Source organism: Rhea pennata, chromosome Z (genome assembly GCF_028389875.1).
Source record: "Rhea pennata isolate bPtePen1 chromosome Z, bPtePen1.pri, whole genome shotgun sequence".
Lineage (NCBI taxonomy): Eukaryota > Metazoa > Chordata > Aves > Rheiformes > Rheidae > Rhea > Rhea pennata.
Window position 1 is genome coordinate 2,061,403 of NC_084702.1, and position 27,620 is coordinate 2,089,022.

The 27,620-nt window shown below is 46.2% G+C and overlaps 2 protein-coding genes and 1 long non-coding RNA gene across 5 annotated transcripts in view; 1 reads left to right on the plus strand and 2 right to left on the minus strand.

The window, feature by feature from the left end:
- FRMPD1 (FERM and PDZ domain containing 1) overlaps positions 1-12,821 on the minus strand; it is a 48,654-nt gene extending 35,833 nt beyond the window's left edge. The window contains exons 1-2 of one of the 3 annotated variants that reach the window (XM_062598940.1): positions 12,749-12,820; positions 1,347-1,420 (exon numbers count right to left, since the gene is read on the minus strand). The gene's annotated coding sequence lies outside the window, so the exon portion shown is untranslated. Of the gene's footprint in view, positions 1-1,346; positions 1,421-5,361; positions 5,374-12,748 lie in introns of those variants that run through there. The other 2 variants (XM_062598939.1, XM_062598942.1) reach the window with 2 other exon arrangements.
- Positions 12,822-23,315: 10,494 nt separating this feature from the next.
- On the minus strand, positions 23,316-25,099 carry LOC134153649 (uncharacterized). The gene is made up of 2 exons (XR_009961192.1): positions 24,737-25,099; positions 23,316-24,613 (listed from the first exon to the last, which is right to left on the minus strand). It is a non-coding gene; the product is annotated as an uncharacterized LOC134153649 (long non-coding RNA).
- A 246-nt stretch (positions 25,100-25,345) lies between these two features.
- On the plus strand, positions 25,346-26,529 carry TOMM5 (translocase of outer mitochondrial membrane 5). Its single transcript, XM_062599988.1, has 2 exons — positions 25,346-25,520; positions 26,028-26,529. The coding sequence occupies exons 1-2, from the start codon at positions 25,400-25,402 to the stop codon at positions 26,060-26,062; spliced, it is 156 nt and encodes a 51-aa protein (XP_062455972.1). The 5' UTR covers positions 25,346-25,399; the 3' UTR covers positions 26,063-26,529.
- Positions 26,530-27,620: the final 1,091 nt, after the last annotated feature.

Consider the following 27,620-nt stretch of genomic DNA (forward strand, 5'->3'; position numbering starts at 1 on the left):
CCATCTTTTCCAGGCAATCATCAGTACTCAAGGAGGATCTCATGATCATAAAAAACAAAACCTTGATGCCGACACCAGCTGCACAAGCAATTGTTGACCCATAGGATCTGCCCACTGTTCTCAAGCCCTTCCCCCTCACTGGAACAATCAAGGAGAAAATGATCTGGGTGCTCACACCCTTAACCATCGCCCCAGAGCCATGTAGTCATGCTTAATAACTTTCCAGTATCAGTGGTAATATCACTGGTGCCCACATGGAATAGCAGCAGAGGAAATAGTCTGACGGCTGGATCAACCTCTGCAGCCTTTCCACAACAACCTGAATCTGAGCTCACAGCAAGCAGGAAATCTCCCTAAATGATAGGTCTGGTTGGCAAATAGGGCCCTCTGTTCCCTGCAGCATGGTCATCCACTGCTGCCCCTTGCTAGTAATTCTTGGTGCTCCTGTGAGGCTGAGGTTTAGTGGGCTCAGGTGCTTCGCTGGAGGGAGCTCCCAGTCCCTCATCAGCTATCAGGGCACTAAATCTGTTCTGTAATTGCAAATCTTGAGGTGAAGAATAAGCCTTCCTCCTGGTGCCAAAAGCCACAAGAAAGGGAAATGCAGGGCTACTGGCATTTTCAACATTACTCTAATCTTCTTTTGCTGTCTGTCTACAAAGAGTAACTATTTTGTATGAGTTGCCTTCAACTTTCCCTAACAAATTTCCAGGATTCTTTCTGTCCCCATGCTGGGCCTCAGGGTGGATATGGCAGAAAAACAGTAATTCTTCCAGAAAGTTTCTGTTTCTTTTTATTCTGTCATCATATCTCTCTTCACAGTTCCAACATCACTGCAGCTAGCCAGCCAATTAACTGGCCACAGCTGCTATCAACACTTAATCCATGCTACACATGATACGTTTTTACTTTTTGTATGACACGATTACATGCACTTGCAACTAAAGCAAAGCTATGGAGAGACAAGCAGTGAAAATACAGCAATATACTACTGGGGAAATGACACTCCTTTCCACCTCACAACTCTGTAATTTTCAAGACCACCACAAGGTCTATTGATCTCCCCATGGAATTATTGCACCTGCACATGAGATAAGGTTCCCTCAGCAAACCACCTAGGCCCTCTGTGCAGAGCTCCTTCTCTGCCCAATAGGAAAACAGCACAAGTAGCAGAACACAGCAAAGGCTGCAAGAAAAAGAGTAAGCTGGACCCAGAGGACATATACTAAGGGCAAGAGTGACAGCAAAATCAGTAGATTTCCTCCATTCACTGATGGTAGAGAACTGCATGAACAGCAGTAGTTGCAATAAGCTATTGTAGAACAGCTGTGGACGTGGTCCACTTGTACCTTCATGATCAGGGCTTCTGGAAGGATCGTCTTAAATATCTCTTGTGTGTGATGTTGGTCAGCAGTATGCAATCCTAAGGGAAGAAATAATAAAATCCAAATAATGCATAATGTGTCTTGTCCTCCTTTAATTCCCAGACCACAGTACAAGAATGGGTACTGAGCACAATCTGTAATACCTCAATTCTCCTCTGAGTGAACAGAGACTCACTGCTCTTGATTCATGTGCTCATTGCCTATGCAGCAAGCTTACATAAAACTGTGCACACAACAAGCCCTTTTGTAGTGTTAAAAAGATTTTAATGATTTGTGGGAACATACTCCTTTCTTCACTGCAATTTTTCCCCTTTGAAACATCTGCCATTGCTGATAAAACATCAGAGCAAAACCCCAACGCCCTTAAAATAACGAGAAGAAAGAATGAGGATGACCTAGATGGTCTCCAGGTTTCCCTAGGACATTCAGCACTATGGCTTCTTCTATACAGCTTTTGAACTGTACCACAACTGTAAGACAGGCCATCTGAGAACTAACAGATCAACAGCACAGAGGGCAGACCACAGAGAAGTAGATGGGAGCAGATTACCAACAGATAAGACTCCAGTTACTCATGCTGAGCTTTGAGAGCAGTCACTCAAAAGAGGCCCCCAGATGCAAAAATGGCCTACTGTCCCCTTCCAAATGCTCCTTTTCTTGAGATGTTGAGAGTGTTTAAAAACCAGCAAGGCTGCTGGAATAATGGCATTAACACCCTCCACTGCTGTTAATGCAGCCCAACCGTTATATCTCCCTTAAAAAAAAAAAAAAAAAAAAAAAAAAAAACAACTTTGAAAGACAGCAAGTTCCATACTAAACTCTTGGGTTTTAAAGTAATTGTGGTGATTTTATGCTTCAGTAATGCCTCTGGAAAAAGGCTTCTGTGATTCTATGATCCTGTACCTCTCATGTAGTATTATGAGGATGCTGCATACAACAGCTGTGAAAACTAAAACCTTTAACAAGCAGAGAAAAATTCCATGATTTTGTTACACCTTGAACCTTTATCTTGATGTGACAGAGGTAGAGCAGTGTAAACAAATCCACTGCCCTGCTGATGTTCAAACTATAGCCATTCCTGCTAAAAAGATTCTCCAGAAGCACATTGTGATTCCAATTACCCAATTAATATGAACATGATCTTTACATCCTGTATAGCAGGTGGAACATCCTCACACAATGTAGTTGGAAACAAACCCAGGCTGGTCCCTGCCTGAGCTGCATCACTTATCAGGCATACTATTCCCTGGACAACAATCATCTGCTGCACACTGTCTTCAGAGAGGCGGCGGTGGGGGGCAGGGGAAACTACAGCAGTATGTTTTTCCCTTTCACTGTAAGATTGATCTCTTTGGTTTTGAGAACAGGACATGGAAACCTGTTAGTTCACACTCAGCCTTTCTCCTATCAGAAGATGCCAGAAAGAACTGGGAGTCTCTGGTGGTTTCCACATCTCCTCATCTGCAGGTGGAGAGCCCCATCCTTTCCACCTGCTTCCAGAGATCTCAGGAACAGTGAAAGAAAGGTTCTGCCTAGGGACTTGTTAAGATCCTCCCCATCAGTGAACACCCTGACTTGAAGAATGCCTGGATGCCTATGCGATCAGACAGTCAGCTTGGGGTCCCTTTGTTAAGGTGGCATTCTCCATCCTGGGCAGCAGGATCTGGTGCAGAGCTGCTAATGTTGGGCAATGAGGTTTATGTGCATGGGCAGATTCTTACACAGCAGACCATACATCTTGCTCAAGAGACAGGGGATCCAGGAGTCTGGTAATATAATGGGTCAGTCAGAGGGTAGAGAGGGATCAGTATAATTGGCAACATCCATCTCTGCTCCTTCATTTCCAGCTGCTGCTCTTATCCGTGTATTGTTAGTGTAGCATGTTCTTTGCTTACCAGGCAGGTAGTGGAAAAGTAACCTCATTTCTGATGAACATAGCCAGTTGTGAGCCTGGGATGCATCAAAGGACAGTTTTGGAACAACTGGGATTCTTTGCAGCATAGCTTTTGAAGGTCAGCCAGCCTTGACAAGGCGTTCGGACAAAACAGTAATTTATACACTTTCCATTAAACTTCTAAAGATGTTCTCTAAGATGTGGTCAGAGGAGATGACTTTATTTTTGGTTCTCTGGCCAAGCTCCTATTACAACCTTCAGTCCCACCAGAATGTTAGCAACCTCTGTCTGGAAAGAGGATACCAGAAACCCTTCCAAGTATTTTTCTGCCTGTGTAGCACCAGACATACAGCAACTCTCCCCTTTGTAGGACACATCTTACCTAACACACCATCCATATCATGCTGCTGACCTACACTAGTATGTTCAAGATTAAGGCCTGCCCTGGAACATGAACAGCCAGAAGGTAAATGAACATACAGGCAGTGCACACAATCAAGAGTTTGGCAGGAACACAGCCCAGCAACTGGTCATGCACCCATTACTTCACCATATCTTTTTTTTCAGACTCCACACAAACATAATAAATGCTGACTGTGCAGATCTCCTTTCTGTTCCCAAAGTCCAGCCCTCTCATGGAAATTAAGAATAGCCACAGTTTCACACTCAGATACAGTCAGAGCAGTAGCCAGGCAGCAGAGTCCTCGGTTAGCAAGCCAGTCTCCAGCCCAGGCTAAGGCTGGTGGACATAACATTTAAGGAAAATGAAACTTCAATACGCTGTCTGAGATGAGCCATGCTACTGTCAGTATTTGGACGCATTTGAGCTGCAACTGTTATACTTTCCACAAAAAACTAAACATGACCCATAATCATACAATTTAATAACATAAACCTCAATCACATACATGTGTGCATATGCATGCGTGTGCACGCGTGCACACACATGAGAAATCACTGTGGTCATCCTCTCATAAATCAACCCAATATAAGCAAGAGAAAGTTTCCCTGAATGAATCTATAATGCTTTACCAAATCTATAATGCTTCATCCATGAGCCAGCAACGTGCGTTTGTGGCCAAGAAGGCCAATGGTATCCTGACGAGCATTAAGAAGAGTGTTGCCAGCAGGTCGAGGGAGGTGATCCTCCCTCTCTACTCAGCCCTGGAGGCCATATCATCTGTAGTACTGTGTCCAACTCTGGGCTCCTCAGTACAGGAAAGCCATGGAACTACTGGAGAGAGTTCAGTTAGGGCTACAGAGATGATGAGAGGACTGCAGCATCTCTCTTATGAGGAAAGGCTGCACGAGTTGGGCCTGTTTAATCTGGAGAAGAGAAGATTGAGAGAGGATCTTATTAATGTCTACAAATATCTGAAGGGAGGGTGTCAAGAGGATGGGTCCAGACTTTCCAGTGGTGCCCAGAGACAGGAGAAGATGTAATGGGCACAAACTGAAACACAGGAAGTTCTGCCTGAATATGAGGAAAAACTTATTTCCTGTGACAGTAACAGAGCATTGGAACAGGTTGTCCGGGGAGGTTGTGGAGTCTCCCTCTCTGGAGATATTCAAAACCTGTCTGGACACAATCCTGTGCTACACGTTCCAGGTGACCCTGCTTGAGCAGGGGGGTTGGACTAGATGGTCTCCAGAGGTCCCTTCCAACCTCAACCATTCTGTGATTCTGTGTGATTCTGTGGGCTTCTGTGGAGACAGTCCCCTGGACTTGTTCAGGTCAAAGATCAGACCAAGGAGTTTGTACAGAAATTGTCTCCACGTGAAGGGTCTTAGCCTGTCTGGGGCTCATCTGTCCTGCCCAAGGGGATGGTTCAGGGCATGATCCTCTCTCCATGCTCAGAGGCCAGATAGCCAGAAACATCATCCTCTACCATAATGACAGTCCTCTCGCCATTGCTTTTTGTCCACAAGGAATACCTCCCCATGATACCACTTAATAGTCCCTGTCTTATTAATAGGATTCAGGTCTGTTCAGCACAGTTTAACCTACACACTCTTACATTAGCTGCTTATCTGATCACCTCTGAGGCCCTGATTATAATCACTTTGGTTCCATGGGACACCTACTCTCTGAATAAGGACTTCACAGCTGCCCTGTTGTCCATCTGACTGCTTGAGAGTCCTGAGGTCTTCAGCCCAGCTCCTTCATGTTAGGGAAGGTAAACTTTGACCAGGAAAATAAGTTTCAATTCAGTTGCTAAAGTAGGAAAGAAATACCCTCTAGAGCCCAATCAACAGGTGGACTAGCAAGTTAGTGACCTGTATCTGAGGAACAGGTAACAGTCTCTTGCTTACTTTCCAGTAAAGAACTAACAATCCATGTCACTGGAACTGTTTATTAGTGTAATGTCCTTCCAGTTATGGAACATCCATGCTGATTCTCTCCCTTTCCCTGACACTCTCTTTTACTAAGCTGTTCCTGCATGACCTTAAAAAACACCTAGCATCTGATGTGTGCAGGGCAATTACAACGACTACATCAATTGCTTGTGCTGTAGAACTTCCTCAGAGATCACAGAGACGTGCATTTGCAAAGATGATTGGAACCTCACTGCTTTCATTCTGCTGGAGACAAAGGGCAGAAGAACAAATAGCGCCAGAAGCATCACTGCACAGTAGCCCATTACAGAGGGGCCCTCAAAAGGTGACAAGTTCCGGAACAAAATGCAGGAGAAAGGACAGCTTCCCATTCCAGTGCTAACAATGTAACTGGGCAGACTGCAGGCTTCATCCCTGCGAAACTTGTATATAAACCTTTTGCCTTACTACCTAATACTCGTCAGTGTTTTCTCTGCCAAAAGCACACCTGGACAGCGTCAGGCCTTGCCTCTTCATCTCCATCAGTGGCCAAAATGTTCAAATACTGGTCCAAACCAGCATCTGAAAGGAACTTGGCCCAGAGTTTGTGACTGTGGAGGCTGATTGGTTACCCAGAAGGGTAGGTCTGATGCATCACAGGACTCTTCCTCTGCATCTGGATTCTCAAGCCATTGCAGAAGCATGGGCCACATCAATCAAGGCTGTAGGAGACAGTACACCAGCCCATCTGGTATTTTTTAAATTCTCTAGTTCATCTATTGCCATTAGCAACCAGAAAGAGAACCTGCGTTGTGCCAAAAACATATTATATTGTCTGCTAAGCAACACCAGGCAAGTCCAGCATCATCTGATTCCTGCTGCAGTGCACACACGCCTTTTTCAGTTGGTCAAATCAGCAGTCAGCATATCTGATTAGCATGCATTCATTGTGTTGCTAAGTTCTGGCTTGTCAACTTTTGTCACTGAGCACTACAGTCAAAAATATGAATCTGATACAATTAATTTTTTCATTGAACCATCAGTCAGCCTTGGAATTGAGCAATGATCTGACAGCTACCACAACCTCCACCCGACAGCCTATTTTCACAGCAACAGCAGCATTTGACACCAAGAAACAGGCCCCACACTGGCTGGTTGAAATCAACAGCCTGAGGCAGTATCACTTCTGATGCTTTCTAAGTCAAGCTCCTTGGCTAGGCTCCTCCTTCCAAGATGCACCACATCTTCCACTCTTAGCAGAGGAAAGTAACACATCACATGGTAACAGAGCAATGAAGCACTACAGGAGATGTAATTTTTGTCAGAAACCTGATGTGCCCAAGCTGCAGTCCTCACAAGTGCTGCAAAATTATAGTATTGTTTCCTTCTCATCCAAAATGGAAAAACCTTCAATGTACAGAACTTCTTTTTAATATCAGAGAGAGAACTAGGGAAAAAAAGAAAAGCCTGATGCCTCTTAGTTTTACTGAAAACTTGGGTTTTCATTGAAAAACATTTGTTGCCGAGGTGGTGGGGGAAGCTTTCCATCAGCCATAAATCAAAGAGCTTCAGTGCAGAAGAATTTTCAACATTCAGAGCAAACAAAGAAACACAGAAGACATTACACTTTGGGCTTTGATGATGGTAGAACCCTGCCTAATGCTACAGCTGCACATAGAGCAGATTTTCCAAGAACAGCAGAGAGATCTTGGGACATACTTGTGCTTTTATTTGCCCGTTCCAAATCCCTGAGTTCCTGGACCTTCCTCTTTCCCCAGAGAAAGTGAAATTTTACAGTGACATCACCCCAAGATAACTTACCCAGGCTTTGAAAAACCAGAATATCTCCAAAAATGCATGCAACTGGAGCTTCTCAAAGCTTCTCAAAGCCCTAACATCCTCCTTCAGGTGCACATCATACAAAGGAGCCTGCCTTACTTTCAGCAGATGTGCCCAGCAGACTGATACGAACTGGAGACAGCGTGATCTGGAGGAGAGGAATGGCACAAGACCCTGCTCAGCCTGAAGACACCCTGTATATTGTCAGTGTGCAGAGATTCAGCACTGCAACTGAACCTCATGTAGTATGAGTCTTGCAGCTGGTGCTAAGTAGGTATGATGGCTCCAAGCCTAGCACTGAAGAAGAAGCCTTGCTGCAGCAAAATAACAGAGGCAGGGACACAGCAGCCACTGGCAGTTGAAAGATGAAGCTGAAAGTCCAGCTGAGCCGCCACTCACAGCAGTTATCCGGTGCAGTCATCTCCCAAGAGGCTCAGAAGAGTCATTGTCTTTTGGTATCTTTACGGAAAAGCCAAGTTTTTATAAGACCCTCCCTCAGTTAAGCCAGAGTGTGTGGTTAGGAGCATTCTCAGTGAAGTTCCCTGGCCTGAACAAAGAACACAGGAGATCAGACTGAACTGCTGAGCCAGAAGATGACTGTAGGAGGGGAGAAAGCAATGGCTGAGAAAACTTGAGGAAGCAGTCATATATTTGCTTTGAAAGAAAGCAAGAGAGGTGTGTATTGTCAGCTCTGGTGCCCCAAGCACTAAGGACTTTCTCAGCCAAGAAAGGAGCAGCAAGTCCAACACTACCAATGTGCCCTCAGGCCAGCCCAAGGCTGTTCTACCTGGCCCAAACTCTTCCCATCCCAGCTGGGTTGAGGCCCTGCTTGTTCTCCCCGGTATACAGTCCTGACACAGGGCCTCTCACTCCTCCCATCAGCTTTTTTTTTTTTTTTTTTTTTTTTTCCTGCATCTTTTTAGCTGCAATAGCCTCTCTTCTGCTCCTGACAAATTCTGACCCACATCTATCCAGGATGCTGACATAAACACATCTCTCCCAGTATGCCACCTCCTCTGAGAATCCTCCTCTCCTCTGTCACACACATGCCAAGTTTTAAACAAGCAGGGCCTTTATATTTTCTCCTTTGCGACAATCTTCACCACTGATATCTACAGAGGTGCTGTTTCCTTTCAAATTCCCCTTTGGTGCAACATCCATAGAAATCCCACCTGGACACCTGGTGCAGTGGTACTACTCCTTATTATACTAGCAGAAGTAATGACCATTTCCCTGCCTTTGGGGTCTATTTTTATTTGGTTGTTGCCTACTGTCCTTAACAAAGATCTCAAAGGCTTCATTGATAAGTGTCTGGGGCCAGCAACCCTGGCTCATGGCTAGGGCTTTCATTGCACTGTCAAGGTGGGTTCACCCTAACCCCATAGCTGCTTATGTGGGGGACACTGGCTGCCAGGGCAACTGGAGTGTAAGAAGCAAATGATGGCTGCACAGCAATTGCCCTCCCTTGAACACCAGAAGAGGTAACAGGGCTGGCTGTTGCTACTCTTTCCCCCCCTCATCTGTAGGTAAACAAGCCCCTTGGCAGCATGTGAAACACTTGTCCAGACCCAGGGAACCAGAAGCGTGGCTTGTAGTCTGCCTGAGAATAGACACAAACATCAGAAGGACACGGCAGCCTGCCCTGCCAGATCACATCTGCTTCTGCCAGATACCCACGAAGGCTGTCCCTTTGTCCTTGATTAGCTTGCTCAGACATACTAATGGCAGCTAAGACATATTACTGAACACGAGTGTAAAGCAGGCTTTGACAGCAGCCCACTCCAGCTAATCTGTAGGACACTGTCTGCTGTTAACTTTCTTTCTGAAGTCATTTGGAATAGCCTGTCCTGTACCATTACCTTCTCATACTGCTCTGCTTTAACAACTTCTTCTAGACATAAAAGACTTCACATATGAATTAGTTTTAAAATATTATGATCTAGACAGAGTATGCAAAGTGTTCACATGCCAAATAACTATTATTTTTGCAAAAGCCCTACCTCCTTGCCTGGTTCATACATCTGGAGCAGAAGGAGAGAATCAAAAATAGCTTCACACATGGTCCATTACACACAAACTGAAGAAAGTGATAAACAGAATATTCAAGGAGAAAAGGAGAAATCAATACCTTTCCTCCTGAATAGCTTCACTTCTAAAAATAGATTTGTGGAGAAATGAGAGGAGATTTACGTTTCTTCAGTAATATCCCTCTGGACAAGAATTGTGTATACAGAAATGTTTCCTTCTGATTTCTTGACTTAACTTTTCGAGAGAAACTTCCTGCAGAGGTGATAAAAAGAAATGCCTGAGTGCTGTTGGCTCATCTTCCCCAGCCTCTTATTGTACAATACAGCCAAATTAAGCAGCAGACCCTATTAGCAACACTTTTACGCCACTTGTAGTTTGCGTAACAGGAAAAAATAAATTCTCTGCAGAGCTCCATATATTGGCAGTGACCTCCAAGTTTTGGTGCAGGCCTGGAACAAGCAAACATGCCTGTGCAGTTCAGCACTCTGGAATATTTCCAGTGTCTTTCTGAAATTGCTCACACAGAAAATTCACTTCATCATACACAAGTTCAGGGCAGACAGGTTAACAGGTTCCTCCATACCTGAAGGTGATCTTTATTTCTGGGATTGAGCATGAAGACTATGTGCTGGGAAACAATTTCTGTGCATGTCCTTTTGGCAAGTATCAAGTAAAGAAGAACAAAGAAAGGTAGAATACATGTACCTGTGAAACAGCTCTGCATGCAGCATGAAACTGCAATGTCAGTATTTCTCAAAAAGCCTAAGAGCTCCTCTTAAGCTTTAAAAATGACAAGCTCTTTGCAGGCATTACAGCCCAGATAGCTTGAGTGAAATTTAGGATAAATGAGACAGCACTACACTAGGAAACACACACTAGGCTAAACTAGTCTCCTGGCTAAACTAGAGGAACAAGGGAATCCCTAACAGCAGTCTCCACAATTGTCTGCGACCCTAGCTTCACCTGAATGTTGGCTTTCCAGCTGTCTAACATTTCCCACCCATAACAGCCATGGTTAGCAAAGGACAAGACTGAGAATCTCTGATGGAAAGGAACTTCATCTACTGTTTCCTGGAGGGCTTCCCTGTCTCTTTTCAAGTCCAAGTCTCTTTTCCCTCTGCAGCCCTCCTGCTCCTCTACTCAGTCTGAGAAATACCGTGTCCACATTTCAGTCGCCACAGTCTCCTCAGTAGCATGGAGCTGGATGGAGGATCAGTCTCTTCCTCCGAATTGTGCTACGTCCTTGTAGTTTGCTCCACTACCCCCTTGCTTTTGGCTTTCCCATCCAGTTCAATCACAGTTACCCATGAGGAGCTGGCCTTGTCAGAGATGCATGGGCTGCACAGTTTTGCTAGCTGGTTTAGAAATAGAGCAAGAGCATTTAGAAAAAGAGGAAGAGCATTTAGAAATGGAGCAAGGGTTAGGTGCCTCTCTATTTGAATCCATGGGAAATTTATGAAGTGAGGAGGAAATTCTGTGTTGCAGGCTTCCAGAAGTTTTTCTTTTACAGCTTTCACTTTTATCAAGTTGTGCAATAGCCCTCTGAACCTTTCTCCCTTTCCTTTGCTGCAGAAATGCTACTTTATATGGGAGTGGAAACAACACCGAAGAAGGAAAAGTGAGTAAAATGGTCTGTTAAAGTCTTCCAGCCTAAAATGACTATCACTTCATTTCCAGTTCTGCAGATCTTTTCTGTGTCAGCAGCTCATACAGTACACTCACCTTGAAGAAGGGAGTTACAGACAAGCAATTGCAGGGAGTTAGCAAAAAAGCATGACTTTCAAAAAGTGGGGATCATGAGGAACTCTGGGAAGTGTGCTTTAATGGTTAGATATCTATCATTAATACATCCAGACTGAGCAGGTACAATCAGGTCAGTCAGAAAGACTAACTTATATTATCTACCAGACAAATTTGCACTGTTACCTTGATTTTATCCAGAATTCTTCAGAGTTGTATTCCACCTGTCTTGGCTTAACACTGTCCTGCAAAGATCTTGCCTGTATCCAGCGAGAGCACAACCCTTGCTCATGAAGAGGTTCTCTGTAGCACAGTGCACCTTTCACCTACCAGTTAAAACTGCTCTGACTTCTGTTCCTTCAACTCAGGTAAAATTTCTCTCCTCTTATTTTCCCCTAAAATTCAGCCTTAAAATTCCCTTAAATTTTCCTCTTTTTGTTAAATAAGCTAAATGCTAACAGCACTAAAACGACTCTTGAAACAATCAGTTTTGAAAAAAAAAAATCTTAATATACACTGCCATGTACCTGCTATATATATGTGCTTTAGCTGTGACACCAAATCACCTTCTGCCTCGTAGAGTGCCTGTTTGCTACATCTCCACCCTCTTCCACTGCCTCTCTGCATGTCAGGGACAGTTCCTTTCCAAAGAGTCCGAGGCAAACCAGGTCAAGAAATAAGGACAGCACCATCAGCTTATGGTAATAAGCAGATGAGATGTGCTCCTAACCAAAACATCCCTTCAATGGGAAATGGCAAGAAACAAAGTTTCACAGAGATGATGTGTAAGTAGGACAAAAGTAATTGGAGCTAGTCAGTTTTGCTGCCGGCATGGGCAGTTTGCAAGTTTCCTACGTTTTCCCTGAAATCTTCCACAGCGTTGTGCTGTGTGTATTCAGAGATGACATGCAGGCAACAATTTACAGAGCAACTTTTTTGTGAGAGAAGACAGTAACTCCTTTAACACAGATCTATCCTGACAGCCCGGTATGGGGACAAGGTCTGCAAATCTGGAGACAAATCCATTCAGAAACAAGTCTCTCTTCATCACTGCCAAGCCTCTGACCAACAGAAACCGGGGTGGATGTCACTTCACGGCATCGCTGCCAAGGGAGCCCTGTCCCGGAGCTAGGGAGTTTTAAAACTACAAGAGGCAAGCTGAGAGCTCCAGGCCGGAGCTCACCTGTTTGAAAGCACGACGCCAAGTCCCGCAGCCATCAAAGCTAACTCTTCCCAATGCTAAACACCGTCCCGGAACCCGGAGCCGACCCAGCGGCAGCCGCGGCGTGGCACAGAGCAGCCACGCGGATGATCCGCGGCGGCAGGACCGCTGCAGCGCGTCCCCGCAGCGCGCACCGCCCGCCCGCCCAGCCCCGCGCCGCCCTCGGCCCCGCGCCTGCTCCCCCGAGGGGCTCCCCACGGCCACGCCGCCCCGCCGCGCAGCCCCGCGGAGCCCGCGCGGGGGCCGCAGCTCCGCGGCTGCCGCCGCCGCCGCCGGGGACGGGCCACGGCGGGGTGCGCGGCTCCCCGCGGACGGGCACCGCGTTACCTGGTGCGGGGAGCCGACCCCGCGCCGCCGGGAGCGGTGCGCGGAGCCTGCGGCGGCGGCGGGCGCTGCCTCTGCCCCGCAGAGGCGGAGCCCGGGCCGCGGAGCAGCCCAGGCGCCCGCCGCGACACCGCCCCCGGGGCGCGGGCGCGGCGGCGGCGGCCACCGCCCCGCCTCGGGGCGGCGGGCTGCGATGCGAGGCCCCGTGCGGCCCCTCGGCGGGGGGGAAACGCCGCTCCCCGCTGCTTTCCTCTCTGTCCGCACTCCAACCGGCCACAGCTCCAGGAATAAAGTAATCATGATAATCATAAGCAACAATACAGCCTGTCCCCCTGGCCGCACAGCAAAGGTGGCCGCTCCAGTCGTGCGCACGCTGTTACTGGTCCCCACGGCTACAGGCTGCCTGCCCTCTCTGGGCCCACGAACCTCCTGCAGTCCACGCAAGTCTGGCCGATAAGTTGCCTTATTTACCTCCCTTGCCTCCAGAGCCCTTAACAGCCTCTCCCCTTCCTTCCCTGTGTCTTCTCTGCTGCTTGCACTGTTGTGGTTTGGCCCGAGCTAAAGGTCTCTGGGTGGTATCAAGTCTCCCACCCAGCCTGATTCCGAAATGCTTCAATCTGTCCCCTCATGAGTACCTGCTGCTGTTTCTGGGATGCAGTTGCAAGCGCTAACTTGTACTGCAGGATCCCAGCGCTCCATTTTCCCAGGATATGGGTTTCAGGAGAGGTGCAGTTTTGTATTCAGGCTGGCCTAGCATCCCCACTGTGTTTCACTGATATCGAGATACCCCTTAGAATCTGGAGCACAGTGACTTTGACGCTGAGATACTTAAGGGAAGCTAAAACTGCTTACTGCACTGACACTGGCTTCTTAGAGGCTCTGTCCTGGCTCTGCACTGTATCTCCAAGCAAGTCATAATGTTGTTTATTTTTTTCTTTCCTAGCTTATGCAGTGCTCTAATTCCTGACACACTGGGCATTAGGTGGTCGTGCTGAGGACACTGAAACTGAGTACAAGGCTGCGTGGAGAGGACCCAGTCCTGTGTGACTTCCATTAGTGCTGTGCAAGCAATTACACAGGGACACAGCTCCACTGACGCAGTTTTTCCCTTCCTTCTTCTTTGACACTGGCCTTTGCTGTAAAAATGCCCTGCTCCAGGTTTAAGCTTCTCTACGATTGTCTGCAGGCCTTTATTTAGCACAGAGAGGGTCAGGAAAAGATGACAGTCACCAACTGAAAGGTATTGATTTTTTTTCTATATTGTGCCTTTCCGGTTTTGCTATTTCAACTCCCTAATTAGCCCAGAGTATTTCTGCACTGCGTATCCCTCTGCCTTTACCTTGGCTGCTCTTTCTGCTTCTAATCCAGAGACTGCTTTTCTCTCCCAGAAACTCTGATTATTGTTCTCTTCTACTGATGTAAAAGCTGAGTTTGTCTGGCACCTTTCAAGATCAGCGCTCGTTTTTGATCACTGAATTTGTCCAAAAAATAGCTTTGAACCAACATCTGTAGTTAATATGATGTTAAACCATGCCTAGGGAAAGGTCTTGCATTAGCTCCTAATTCATGCAGCTTTTCTGGACAAGCTACTCCACACCTATCTACCAGTCTGCTAATTCAGGAGCAGCCAGTCCTGTATCCTCACCTCTATGGAGGCCTTTAAAAGAGCTTGGCAAAAGATTTCATGGCAGAGGTGCTTAAAGACTTGACATTTACAAAATGATACTCTATTTTCTGAGCTTCTGAAGACAGCCTTTATCCAGAATACCTAATTCCTTTAGATTCACTGGTTGGAAGTGGAATTTTGCTTTTCACCACAAAATATCAACTATTCAAAATTCTAAGGGAATTTTGAGTATCAGAAGCTTGAAAAAACAAGAAGGAACTTCGCTGGCAGTACTGAAGTGGAAGAGGTAAAAAAGCAAGAACTTCCTGCTCCCATAGGGACAAAGATCATCATCAGCAGCTGTATGAGTGAAGAGAAATGCCCAGGCCAGCCTCAGACACAGCCCTAAAAAAGCAATGGAATGTACGATCACCATCCTTGTCATAGTCAACAGTCACTTGGAGAGGGCCTCAGTCAACCCAGTCTAGCTTTTGGCTTAGCTCAGACTCAAAGCATGAGGTTGGACTACAGACCTCCAGAAGTCTCTTCTGAACTGAATCATTTTGTGATTCTAGATCATGGGTCAGATAGACTAAAACAAAACTGAAGAGGTGCTTGAAAAAAAAAAAAAAAAAGCTATGTACAAATCTTCCACAAAATGCTGTGATGCTAAAAATTTACACCATTTCAAAAAATGACTGCAAACACTTAAGGACTCCCTCAGTGCAAAGAGATCATTTGCACGCCTTAGTCTCTAAGCCACAAATCACTAAGCTCGGGAGCTAAGATCACGGGAAAATATGTGGTTTTATTTGCTCTTACATGATTAAGAATGGGATTGTATTGTGCTAGGTCATCTACAAAAACACAAAGTTAGATATTTTCCTTAATCCTTCTTAAATTCATCTCCCAAAGTATAAAATAAAGCTTGCCATTAAATAGATCTTTTAATGCTATATTTCTGAAGTCATCTGACTGTAGTGCCTTCACAGAACCACAGAATAGTTGAAATTGGAAAGGGCATCTGGAGATCTTCTGGACTGACCCCTTTGCTCAAAGCAGGGTCAGCTACAGCAGGTTGCTCACAATATTGCCCAGTGGAGTTCTGAATAACTCCAAGCACGAAGACTCCACAGCCTCTCTGGGAAACCTGCTTCAGTGTTCATCTGCCCTCACACGGAAAAAGTATTTTCCTATATTCATGTGGAATTTCCACTGTTTCAGTTTGAGCCTGTGTTGAGCTGTTCTGAAGAATGCAAGAACATAACATCTCTAAGAGCTAATTCTGGTCATGACCTGATTTCATGAACTCATCTCCATGTTCTGTGACCCACAGAATAGCTCTAGAGTTGCTGGGTCTAGGGAACTAAAAAACAGAGCTGGTTGAAGAAGAGTAACTGGGATTTTGTGAAGGAGAGAAGACCTTCAGATTTCACACATATGAAAAACTGAGCTTAGTGGCTTCGTCAGCCTCTCTTCCTTGATCTGGATCTGAATGGGCTCCTTAACCATGTCTTCAGTGGTCTGCAGGTTATTGGCTTGAGAAGCTCCATTTGAACTGCCCTGATGTTCTCCCTGCATCTCTCAGTAGACAAGGAGTAGCTCTGTCCTCCAGGTCTCTCTGTGGAGTTGGATATGACATTTTGCTGCTGCCCAAAGGACTGATGAGGTTTGACCTATCAAGAATCATTGAGAGTTATGTGTGTGACCCAAACTACCTTCTTAAAATACTACACACCACCATGTGTTAGCACCAGGATTAAGAGAAGCTCAAAAGCCCCCCCCAAAAAAAAAAGAAAAAAAAAAGGAGATTCATATGTTACAGAGGAGACGGCACTGGAGCCTCTCTCCCTCAGTGTTCATCCCAGGCAATGAATCTGCCCTCTCTTGAAGAGACTGTGTGTCTGTCTAAGCCCTTCCAAGTGTGTCAATTCTCCATCCTTACTGCAAAACCTTTCTGTCAGGCCATACAATATGTTGAGTAAGGACTTTCTGCTGAATCTTTCCTGTACAAACACACACATTTACCTGAGAAAGACATGACCTCCTTGTTTAGAGCTCACCCTGAAACTCCTGCTCTTTGCAATTGCAGAGAGCAAACTGGGCCAAGAGGCAGCGCTAAGGAACTCCAAACCCCTCTGTGTAGGCACATTTCACCAAGCTATTTTTAATGAATATCTTTCAGATCCCTCTGCAAAGAATGAACAAATGAACCTCTGAATCTGAAAAGTGTTATGTGAGAGACAAACTATATGGCTGATAATTTGCCCTTGAAACTTTTGTCTTCTAAAATTTTTGACAGTATGTTACACTAGCTGAGAGCTCAGAAAGCAACCTACAAATTGTGCATCTGCCCTAAAACACCAAAGAGGAGGAGTGTAGCAAGAGAAACATGCATTAATGACTGAAGTGACCAGAAATCTTTTCTCCTGAAAGTTCAAACTCACTTAAACTCTACAGACATATAGCATAATATGCTGGCATACTTAGGATAATAATGTTTTCTCAGAATGATACAGACTTTTCTTTCTGTTTCCCTTCAGCATAAAGGTCAGCACATTAGAATTTTTTTAAGACATCAGAAATCTTGTTCAACTCCCTCGTGCTTGGATAGAACAGAATGTAGCTATGTGTCATGGTCTTTTTGCAATCATATTTCCTGATAGTACTCTCTCACCCTATCTCAGATCACAACTGGATGGCAAGTTTGAAATGTTTACTATGACGCTTCTGCATTGCTTTTTAGCAATGGCTTCTAGCAGAGATCTCTGGTGCCAGCATTTCCGTTTCAAGCTTTTAGGGGTGGTTTCATTGCCTGACCACACAAAGCAGTACAGGACATCAGGTTAGCAGCTTTTGCAACTCCAGAAGTGGCAGTGCCTAATATGCAGGGCTGCATTCTGCTCTTCCTGAACTTAAGGGACATTTTTTATTCAGAGAAACAAAAGGGAGAGGAATTATTCCTTGGAGTCCCAGGAGTCTCAGTGGCTCCCCTCTGTATTGTGGTCTCAGGCTAACTGACTCTGGATCCAGTCAGACAGTGGGACTGGCAGAAAAGTGATAAAGCACACCTGGAGAGTTGGCCGTATCTCTGGAATGCTTAGATCCAGAACTGAAGACCAATTTCAAACTAATCTCACATGGACTAACTGAAGTAAATTCTAACCTGAGTAGTCAAATAATACTTCTCTCAGCATTGTCTCTCTGTCTCTCTGAGAGAAGAAAGCTTGGGAAGAGCCAAATATGTCTTCTTTACTGATGAGCTCCAGTTCCAGCAGTTTGGCAGCAGACAGAGTAGCCTGAAACAGTGCCACTAATCCTCTCCACATTGCAACTTAAGTTCGGTGTGTTCATCTCTTCTCAGTTCTGTGGAGCCATCACCACAGAAAGAACTTCAAGCTGTCAAACATAAGCCACAGGGACCCGAGGTTTTGCATATGGAGGTGGCAGGATAGACACTAGGACCGCTCTTCAGAGGTGTGCTCCCTCTGGGAGAAGCAAACTCAGCTCTTTTACCCGAGCACTTAAGCCTATGTCTGCCTTCTGAGGGTGGTGAGGAAATCAGCAAAGCCAGCATCTGCCTGGGGTAGACAAAATGAAGTGATGGCTTTGTTTAGCTAAAATCACAGCAAAAATCAGTCTGTTTGGCTGGAATCTAAGATCCACCCTACATGATCTGCAGTTACTCAAATCATGGACAGCCATCCTTTGCTGAGAGGCTGTTCTCAACATGGATTCAATTCCCTGCTGAACAGTGACGTCTTTCCAAGCAAAGAGGCATGTAGTATGGCAGATATCTACTTCTCGTAAGTGCCTCTGTAGACCTGCTGGCCACCTCACAGTGTCCCTGTAAGGCAGGCAGTAAATGTATGTGTAATCAGAATAATGGGCCCTGCCTGGTTGGTTCTGGCCAGGTTGGGATGAGACTAAAAACATTTTGTTCATATCCCAGCTGTTACCACCAGAAGACTGGCAGGCTGATAGCCTAGAAACGACCTGGGTAGTAAGGAGCTCTGACCAAAACAGAATACCTGTCTTTGAAAAACAGTCTGTCTATTGGGCCGTAGAGCTTTAACAGCACGTGGTCAGGAGCCTACCTTGCAGACTTTCTCTCTTCAATGAGATGGAGATGATGTTACTTGTCTCAAAACTGAGAAGTACAGAAAGGAAGGAAAATTATGCCACTACTGGCTGTCTGACTATGGAGTGGGTGTTTGACACTGATGTTGCTACACAGGTCCCCAGACATCATGTACAATAGCTGGATTATGTCACAAACCATTCAAGCAAAGAAACGGGACAGAAAATTGCAATATCCCTATATGACAGCCCTTGTCATCTTCATCACCCTCACAGCAAGAGGCTTCTGAATCAAGCTGGCAAACACATGAAATCAAGAGCAAAGCTGTTCTCTAGCAACTATCTCAAAAGCAAAGAGCCTGTGGACTGAAATAACAGACCAAGCTTTAGAAGCAGTATTGCCAGTGCAATATTGGGAGGGTCTGCCAGAAAACTCATCTTTGCAAGGGAGACCTGGTTTGTGTTAAAGGAAACAGCCTAGGCCAGCCTAACTCAGATGCTGTTTGCCCTTTTTAAGCCTGGTTTCAGCACCTGTAACTTCTCATATGCTTGTACAGCACTGCCAGCTCCACATGTATCTGTTACATTTGGTTTTAGGCCACCTGAACTGAAGCTTAAGGGAAGCTTGAAATGACAGTCACATTCATTTGCTTTGGAGAAACACCCTGGAAATGTGTTTGTTGGGCCACTTCACAAACACATCCAACAAGGATGACTTGGTGAGTTACCAACAAGCTGTCTGGGTGAGTTTTGTGCCCCCACAAATCTGCCTAGGGTTTCAAGAAAGGCAGTCAGGACACTTTTAATTCCTCAGCACTATTCCTTACCTTACCTGTTGTCTACACTAGCTATGTCTCACCCCAGCAGCAGTGCTGGCACATGGGGAGGGTAGAAGCCACGTGGCAGAAAGTCCCAGTTTTCACTAGAGTTTTCTGTGTAAGACCTCTGGGCAGTCCTGTCGTGCCAGCCCATGCTCTCTGAATTCCCACCTAACATGCAGCAACCCTGGCATGTTCATCTAGAATCTCTTTCCCTTGGCCTGTAGAACTTGTTTGCAGCTAAACCCTGCAGTTTTACAGGTGGCTTCTCTACACAGCAATGGCAGAGTCCAGAGAAGCCTGTTCCTGTAGAAGGAGGGGTGACAGAATCACAGAAGTGCAGAATCACAGAATCGATAAGGTTGGAAGGGACCTCTGGAGATCATCTAGTCCAAACTCCCTGCTCAAGCAGGTCACCTACAGCCTAGTAGACAGCATTGCATCCAGGTGGGTTTTCAATATCTCCAGAGGAGACTCTACAACCTCGCTGGGCTGCCTGTTCCAGTGCTCTGTCACTCTCACAGGAAAGAAATTCCTCCTTGTATTCAGGTGGAACTTCCTGTGGTTCAGTTTGTGCCTGTTGCCTCTTGTCCCATCTCACGGCACTACTGAAAATAGTTCAGCCCCATCCCCTTGACACCCTCCCTTCAGATACTTACAGGCATTGATAAGATCCCCCCTCAGCCTTCTCTTCTCCAGGCTAAATAGTCCCAGCTCTCGCAGCCGTTCCTCATAGGGCAGATGCTCCAGTCCTTTCCTGAGAAGCAAGCACATCTTTGTCCCCTCTTCTGAGTCACATCAGAAAGCAAAACGAGGAAAGAGGGAAAGCCTTCACCCCACTCAGTAAGCCGACTTGTGCACTGATCTAACAGCAGCAATGTTTTGCATAACAGTCACTGTCTTTCTCAGAGCATATGGTCACCTGCAGTTATGCATGCATATACACATCCTCCAGTGGTTGCCAGGCTTTGGTCAGCTGTAGCACTCCAGACATATGCTCCTAACTCATCCTTCCAAAGTCAGTGCCATAGGCTTAGGGTTTATCTTGTGTAGTTTAGCTGGTTTTGAACCAGTAAGTAGTCAATTGTTTCCCTGAAACATAAAAATCTGCTGTGGTGAGTCTGGTTGGCACCCATTTATGTTGCCCACCTGACAGTATCCACAGACTTAAGCATCTCTGCCAGCATTTCAGTTGTTTCTTTTCCTGGTAACACCCTTTTTGTCAGCCTTACCCATACTCCCAACTGAAAGGACAAGAGGACCAAGCTGCGTCTGGCTTCCAGGCTGCCTACAGACTACACCAAGGTTTTCTGGGTCACAGAGATGTTTAGGCTTTTCAGCTACATCTGCATGCTGTACTGAGGAGCACAGAGGTCATGGGTAACATGTGGCATCTACAGGAGTGCCAAAGGTGCTAGGGTGTCTGCCAGCAAAGCCAACAGAAAATAGTCAATGGCATCACTGTGGGGTTGGGAAGAAAGGATGGGATGGCCACTACGGAGGACTGAAGCAAGTGTTACATCTCAGCAGAAGAGAACACATTTACCCTGATGCTGTGAGAGGATGACACTCCCATAAATGGGAGCCTTCTTTTTGGTTAGAGAACTTTGGCCAGGCTCAGTGCAAGATTGTTCATCCTGAAGCTAGTTTTAGGCAATCTGTTTTGCAGTATAACCATTTCCAAGACATTTCCAGGGCTGGTCCAGCCAGGACAGAGGAAAGGGCAAGGAAAATCACCTTATTAACTGTGCATGCAGAGGGATTCTGGGCCTCCCTCTTGGTGACTTTGCCAGAGGGATAGAGATAGCAAGACCAGCCTGTGCTTGGCATATGAAACGTTCCTTGGCTTATGCAGAGCTGAACTGGTTGCAATGTAGCATGTGTTCTCCTGTCTGCCAGAGAAAGCAACCTCTTGTCCTGCTGACCAGGAAAGCAGGATTCACATGTATGCTATGACGAGAACAACAGGTTTGACTTACTGTTTTGCTCCAGCTATGGTTATCAAGTGCAGAGCTGCTTGGTCTCCATTCAGCACTCTTCAAATAACAGTGTAACTTGTTACCTTCTTCTTCTGTTTCTTGACCCTCCTTTTCACAACTCTTATACTTCTCTTTTTCTGTCCCAATCACCTTCCAAATGAACAATTGCCTCTAGTTATTTTTTCCCTGTTGGTATCAGTTTTTCTAAACTTTTACCCAATTTGGTATTTCTGTCTTCTCCAACTCCAGTCCCTCTGCTATTCTGTGTTGTTTTGATAAAGATTTGTACAGATTTCCCCTGAGTTCCTTCATCTTGTTCAGAGCAAGGCTTGGGAAAAAAAAGCTTCATTTTTACTTTTAAAATATAAACCAAACCTAGACGGATCAGTCATCTTGGAATATGGAGTGGGACTCCTTGCTTCTCAGGTAAGATAGGTCCCTTCATTTGCACAGGACCCTGGAAGTGAACGTCCTGCAAAAAGTCTGTGAAAATCCCAGGATGAAGTAGGGTGGTTTGAGAAAGCTTTCTCTGGCTACTCTTCTTAAAACCAGGGAGAGTCCCTGAGGTAGTACAGAAAGGCAGGAGAGCTTCCCTCCCTCCCATAAATGTTACAATTAGCCCCATTAATCATTGGTACAATGAAGCCAGCTGCTCTGTAATTGGTTTTGCCTCAGGTCATAGGCAGCTTAATGGGGTGAAATCAGTTTTCATGAACTATCTGCCTGTTTCTGTGCATTGCCTGATCCCAAGGAGTGCAGGCACAACAAGGCAGGCTGTAGAACCCAGATGTCTTGTGGGGGTGGTGGAGAGAGCCATGAGGCACCGCCTGATTGCTTGTCCCTTTCTGGGCATCACCAGCACCAGCTCCTCCTGGGTAAGTAATTACCATCTCTGACAGTATTCCTGGCATTCGTGGAGTGATTCTGAAAGCACTGCCGGCTGCCTGCCATGGGCAGGAAATGCAGGACTTGGCTGGCTCAAGCCTTTATGGTGCAGACAGAGCTCAAAAATGAGGGCTGTGGGCTGTGTACACAGTGCTCTGAGTTGTCTGATCTCTAATCTGAGCTGGTTCCCGCACAGTTCAAGTGCAGAATTCACCAACATTCATTATCCTCCCTCAAACTCATCCACACCCAAGCTTCCCATAACCTCAGATTCCCCAAGGTGACAACCTGGTCAGAATTAAGATCCCGACATAGCTGGCTCTCTGAGTCTTCTTCTACCTGCTGAACACCACTGGCCTCCTGCAGTCTCTGTGAACTTATTTGGGATGGAGGTTGCCTTTGTATAAGACCTTTCACAATGAGATTTTGTGTTGGGCTGAAAGCTCCAGTGTTTCAAATGAAACAGCACATACAAATCAGTTATAAGATGAAGCTGTAGCAAAGTCTGCAGATCAGCAGTGGAGCCAGAGACAACTGCATGATTCAGAAAGGATAACAGAGCCAGATGCATGCTGACACATAATCACATGAATTCATTACCGCAATTACAGAACAGGAGATATCTATTAAGTTCCACTGTAATTGGATTATGTGAAATGAAGGAACTGAAGGTGAGCTCACAGAGGCCTGTGAAGCAACTTCTCCTCACTGTTTGGGCCTAGTGTGGCAGAAAAAATTCTCTATCCAATGACCAAGCACACTGAGGTAAGTTTGCTCTTCAGGATTGTGTTTTCATATACATCCCACACATTGGTACCATACAGACTGGAAACACTACGGTGTTTGCAGCAGAGGATGTGATTACAAGGTCAGAACTGCAGAGTTTGAGGTTGCTGGGCACTAACATGCTTTGAATTTGATAAATTTGTGCTTTATCAGTAAATCTGCCTACATCAAGCTGTGCACCTCAACTATTGCACACCTTTCTGTGCCACGTGCCTTGATTCCTTACTTTCAGCTCTCTCCCAGGCTTCCTCCACATGCCTCTACCAAGCCCACGAACAGCATCAAAGCCTGCTACAGCTCTACCCACCCTTGTCCAGTGTAACTGGACATTTGAGCTGTATGTGCTTAAATGATAGGAAATTCACCGTATCTGCTGACATTACGCTCAGGAAATGAATCTCAAAGAAAACGGGGCATTTTAGACATGAAATGCGCCTTATATTTTATAGTAAGAACACTACTAAAGAGAAAACAGTTAGTTGGTATCACATCATGGTCCCATTACGGTTGTTTGGCATTTTCTTTCTAAACCAGTCCTACAAAGATGGTTAGCAGTTTTCTTTCCACAATCCCCTCCAACAAAAGATTTTTTTTGGCTTAAACAATGTCCAATTTTAATGCAAGAAACCTGCTTCAACTTTCCTTGTTCTGAGAAACGTGCAATTTCCCTCAAATTCTCCTCTGCAGACAGAAGATGCAGAAATGGCTTTTTCCAGACCACTGTGGACATCTGCAGGACTTTCACACATCGGCTGCCGTCTGAATTGTCCTCTGTCAGGGTGGAGCTTAATACCCAGTTGTTTTCTATGAAGTTTTGATTGCTGCCCAGAGGCTCCTAGACAAAGACAAGCTGAGCTCATGTTTTCTGATGAGCAAGTACAGCCATTGCAATAGATTTTACTGCTCAGCCAAGGGGAGAGAGCTGTAGACTGAGTCTCCTGAAAAGCTGAGTTGGCATGAGTATAGATAAAAGTTGTGCTTTGTTGTGTTTCAGTGCACTAGAGCTCATCCTTGGCCAGCTTCTCCCTGACATCTTGTATGGCTTCAAACAAAAGGACACTTGAAGGCACAGTTGGGGTCAGGTGGAGGAGCAGGGCTGGCATTAAGGGGTGCCCATACCCAGTGCACTGCTGACAGCTCTGCAGTATTGATACTGAGGGCCAGTGTAAAGGGGTAATAAAACCAGACCATCAGCAAAGGATGGCCAGGAAAAGATAGTATTTTTTTGGAACAGACGCTGGAAAAGGATAATTGAGCACAAAATCTGCATATTTGCAGGATGCATTACAAGCGGGAGAGCTTGGGAAAGGAAAATGCGTTTCCATATTGGACCGTTTACACACACAAGAAACCTCTAAGATGCAGGGGAAGGCAGCTAGGTTAAACCCATTAGCCATTTTGGTTTTGGATTCAGGCAACACTCCAGGGGGAAGGCTGCTATAGTCTGTGTGGCTCTGGAAGAAAAAGATGGTAATTCTTACCGTGCCACAGCTCTCCTAAGAGCATCACCTCACACCACAGGACAGCAAGCAGTTGCCCTCAAGGAAGAGTCCCAACAGGACATATAGTTCACCCCAGCTCCTGTTTTCATCAGCCTTGCCCACTTCCTCCCTGGCATCTATAAGGCTGGCACACACAAAAGCATTCAGGGTTTGAGCGGACGACCTGAGAGACTGCAGTGCTGCTCCCTCAGGAATACACGTGCGTGCGAGAGCTGGAATAACGATGAAGCAGAGGTGGATAGTAAGCAACGATGCGCTCGCACTCCCAGCATAACTCTCTGCTACCCACTGCCCCAGTGCTGCTCCTCCTCCTCCTCAGAATCATCGTTACTCACAGACTTCACTGAGCAGAGGTTCTACAAACACGACTGTTTGCAGCGCAGCGACAGGCATTGCGTGGTTGTTTTGGACCAGATACGAGGGGCTATTTGCACTCTACTCTCTCCTTTCTACCTTCCATTGGAAGGCTGAGGACCTTAGAGGTTTCTGTAAGTCCAGTAATGACTCCCATCTATGACAGCTACACAACTGGAAGAGCTCTGGTTTCTTGTGGTCTTGCCAGTGTGATACCTCCACACGGCGTCATGTGCAACCACGCAAAAAGCTCCTCCGGGCTGGAGCTGGCGGCTGCCCGGCCTGCGCTGCTGCGCTCCGAGGGGGCAGGCTGCGGCCTTCCCTCGCAAGGTGATGTGACTCAGAACAGCACAGCTCACCGTCACGGAGCCATCTCGTGACTTTCTACCGAACCAGGCACCGAAACGGTTTTCGAGAAGCTTCCGGAGCGCGCCGCCCGCCCGCCACGTCGCGGGGGCGCCAAGGCTGTCCCTCCTCGGCAGCCGTACAGGGGGAGAGGCGGAAGTGGGGCGGTGCGGGCGGAAGTAGGGCGGCGGCGCGGGCGGAAGTAGGGCGGCGGCGGCGACGGAAGTGGGGCGGCGGAAGCGGAAGTGGGGCGGCGGCGGCGGCGGCGGCGGCGCGGCGCGGCGGTTGTGGCCGGCGGCATGTTCCGCATCGAGGGGCTGGGGCCCAAGGTGGACCCGGAGGAGCTGAAGCGGAAGATGCGCCGCGATGTGCTCACCTCCGTCCGCAACTTCCTCATCTACGTCGCGCTGCTGCGGATCAGTGAGTGCGGGCCGGGCCGCGGCGGGCTCTGGCGGGGGTCGCTGGCGGGAGAGCGGCCTTGCGGCAGCGCGACCCGCCGTTGCGGCCTGCAGTCGCCAGCACTTCGGAGCCGGCAGGGCTCGCGGAGTCCGAGGAGCCGCGCTGGAGCTAACAGCCGCGCTCTACACCCTAGCGTGCCACGCAGAAAGGGGGCTGTTTGCTCCAGGGGTCGTGCAGGTGCAGCGCGCTGCATCAGAGGCTTGCAACTTCCCCTTCGGGATGCAAACAAAGTCGTGATTTTTGGTCATTGTATGCCAACCTGGAAGCATACCTGAACTTCCTTTGAATCTTGGTTGCCTCACGTGTTAAAACAATGATGGCAGAGGGGAAAGGGGCAAGTGGTAGGAGCTTATCTGGAGTCTGAATATTTTACATTTCATGTAGATGTGTTGCCGTTTTGTTGGTCACTCACTGAAAACTCTTATGTTCAGCTGAACTAAAATCTGCTGTTTTGCTTTCTCTTTTCAGCTCCATTCATCTTGAAGAAGCTGGACAGTATATGATCACTCAAGAGCTGCAAGGAAGATTCAGCGTATGCAAACATGGACTCTGGCTGCTTTTCCCTGTTCATTAATTAATCATGGTGCCAAAGGCAGGCGTCCCGTGCTAAATGGATCTAAAAACTTTCATTTAAACATATCTGACTTGAGAACGGTAGGCTAGCTGGGAGAATGAAGAAGGTGCCTGTCTTCCCTGCAGGTGTCTTCTGTCACACAATACTCCTAATATCTGCAAACAGTGATTTATGGTAGTATGTTTCTCATACTGTTAAGAAAAAAGTTCATCTCTGTTTTGTGTTAAGTGCAAGCAAGTTATTCTGTTATGCAGCTATCTCTAAATTGCTGCATGCTATTGCTGTAAACCTTTTTCAACCTCTCTGAGCGGGGAAAAAAAAGTTGTTGTTAATCAATCCAATTCACAAGCATTTTGATTTGAAATAAATGGAAGAGTACTTCTGTCATTCAAAGAACAGCTCTGGTAGTGACTTATTTTTAATAATCATCAGTTAAAGTAGAGGTCCTTTGGGATATTATTTCTCTGGCTCCTTTCTTAAGCGCTGTTGCTCTCCCACCTTTAAAACCAACCTGTGTATAGCAAAAGTGAAGGGGCGTGAGAAGAACTGTGCTTACCAGGTTGTGAAGTTTGTAATAACTCACAGCTGTGAGACTTATAGTCAAGTATAAGAGAAATGAAAGGGGGAAGGGTGGCCCAGCTTCATCTGGCAGGCCTGTGCCAGTTTCCCACTCATTGAGAAACTTGTCGATACTGAATTCATGCAAAGTAAAGCATGAATGAGATGCTATTACTTGAGTAAACTGAGCTATTAACTGAGGTTAAGTCACAGTAGACTTTTTTTTAGTGGCCAGAGGCAACAACAGGTAGTATGTGCAGTGTTGTGCCATATCGTGAATCCAGTTCTGTTTATCAGGCCAAATTGTTGTATTCTAGAATGTTGTGCGGGAGGAATTGCTGCTTTAATAACTCATAGGTTGCCTGTAATAGTCTTAGCTTGTTCTGTTATTTTTATTTTTGAAATGGCAGCTATTTTTCTAGAGAAACAACACCTTACTTTTTGAAGAGGATTGTGATTGTTGAGTGTAGTGCTCTAGCGCTTATGCTTGCTATAGCGTGCCTGGGTTTGAGAAGAACCCAGACTGAGCTGCCACGGCAGGAGCTGCTTTGTCAGCCATTTTGAGGATGTTACTCAGTTTGCCTAAGTTTGAGAAGATTCATATAGGATTTGAGCCAATGTCCGTGCATCAACAGCACATCAGATTCACATAGAGCTTTTAGACAGTTTTGAAACATGTACTTAATTCCTTTAAATCACTCTCATGGTCTTAGGGGAGTGGCATCTCTAGCAAAGGCACTGCTTGCTGTCATGTTTTAGACTTTTGCTGATATGAAAGAAGAGCTTGAATCTATTTCTTTCCTTGTTTCCTTGGTTGAGCAGTGCACCTTAGTGAAATATTTGTTCTGCTTGCCCAAATCCTGCTGACTCAGTCTTCTGTGAAAAGGGAAGGGGAAGGATTGTTAAGTTAGTTAAGGCAGAAAGGACAG

Coding starts and splice junctions, on each gene's coding strand:
- TOMM5 (XM_062599988.1), top strand. CDS start 25,400: ATGTTCCGCATCGAGGGGCTGGGGCCCAAGGTGGACCCGGAGGAGCTG. Junction 25,521..26,027: donor CGTCGCGCTGCTGCGGATCA/GTGAGTGCGGGC, acceptor TTCTCTTTTCAG/CTCCATTCATCTTGAAGAAG.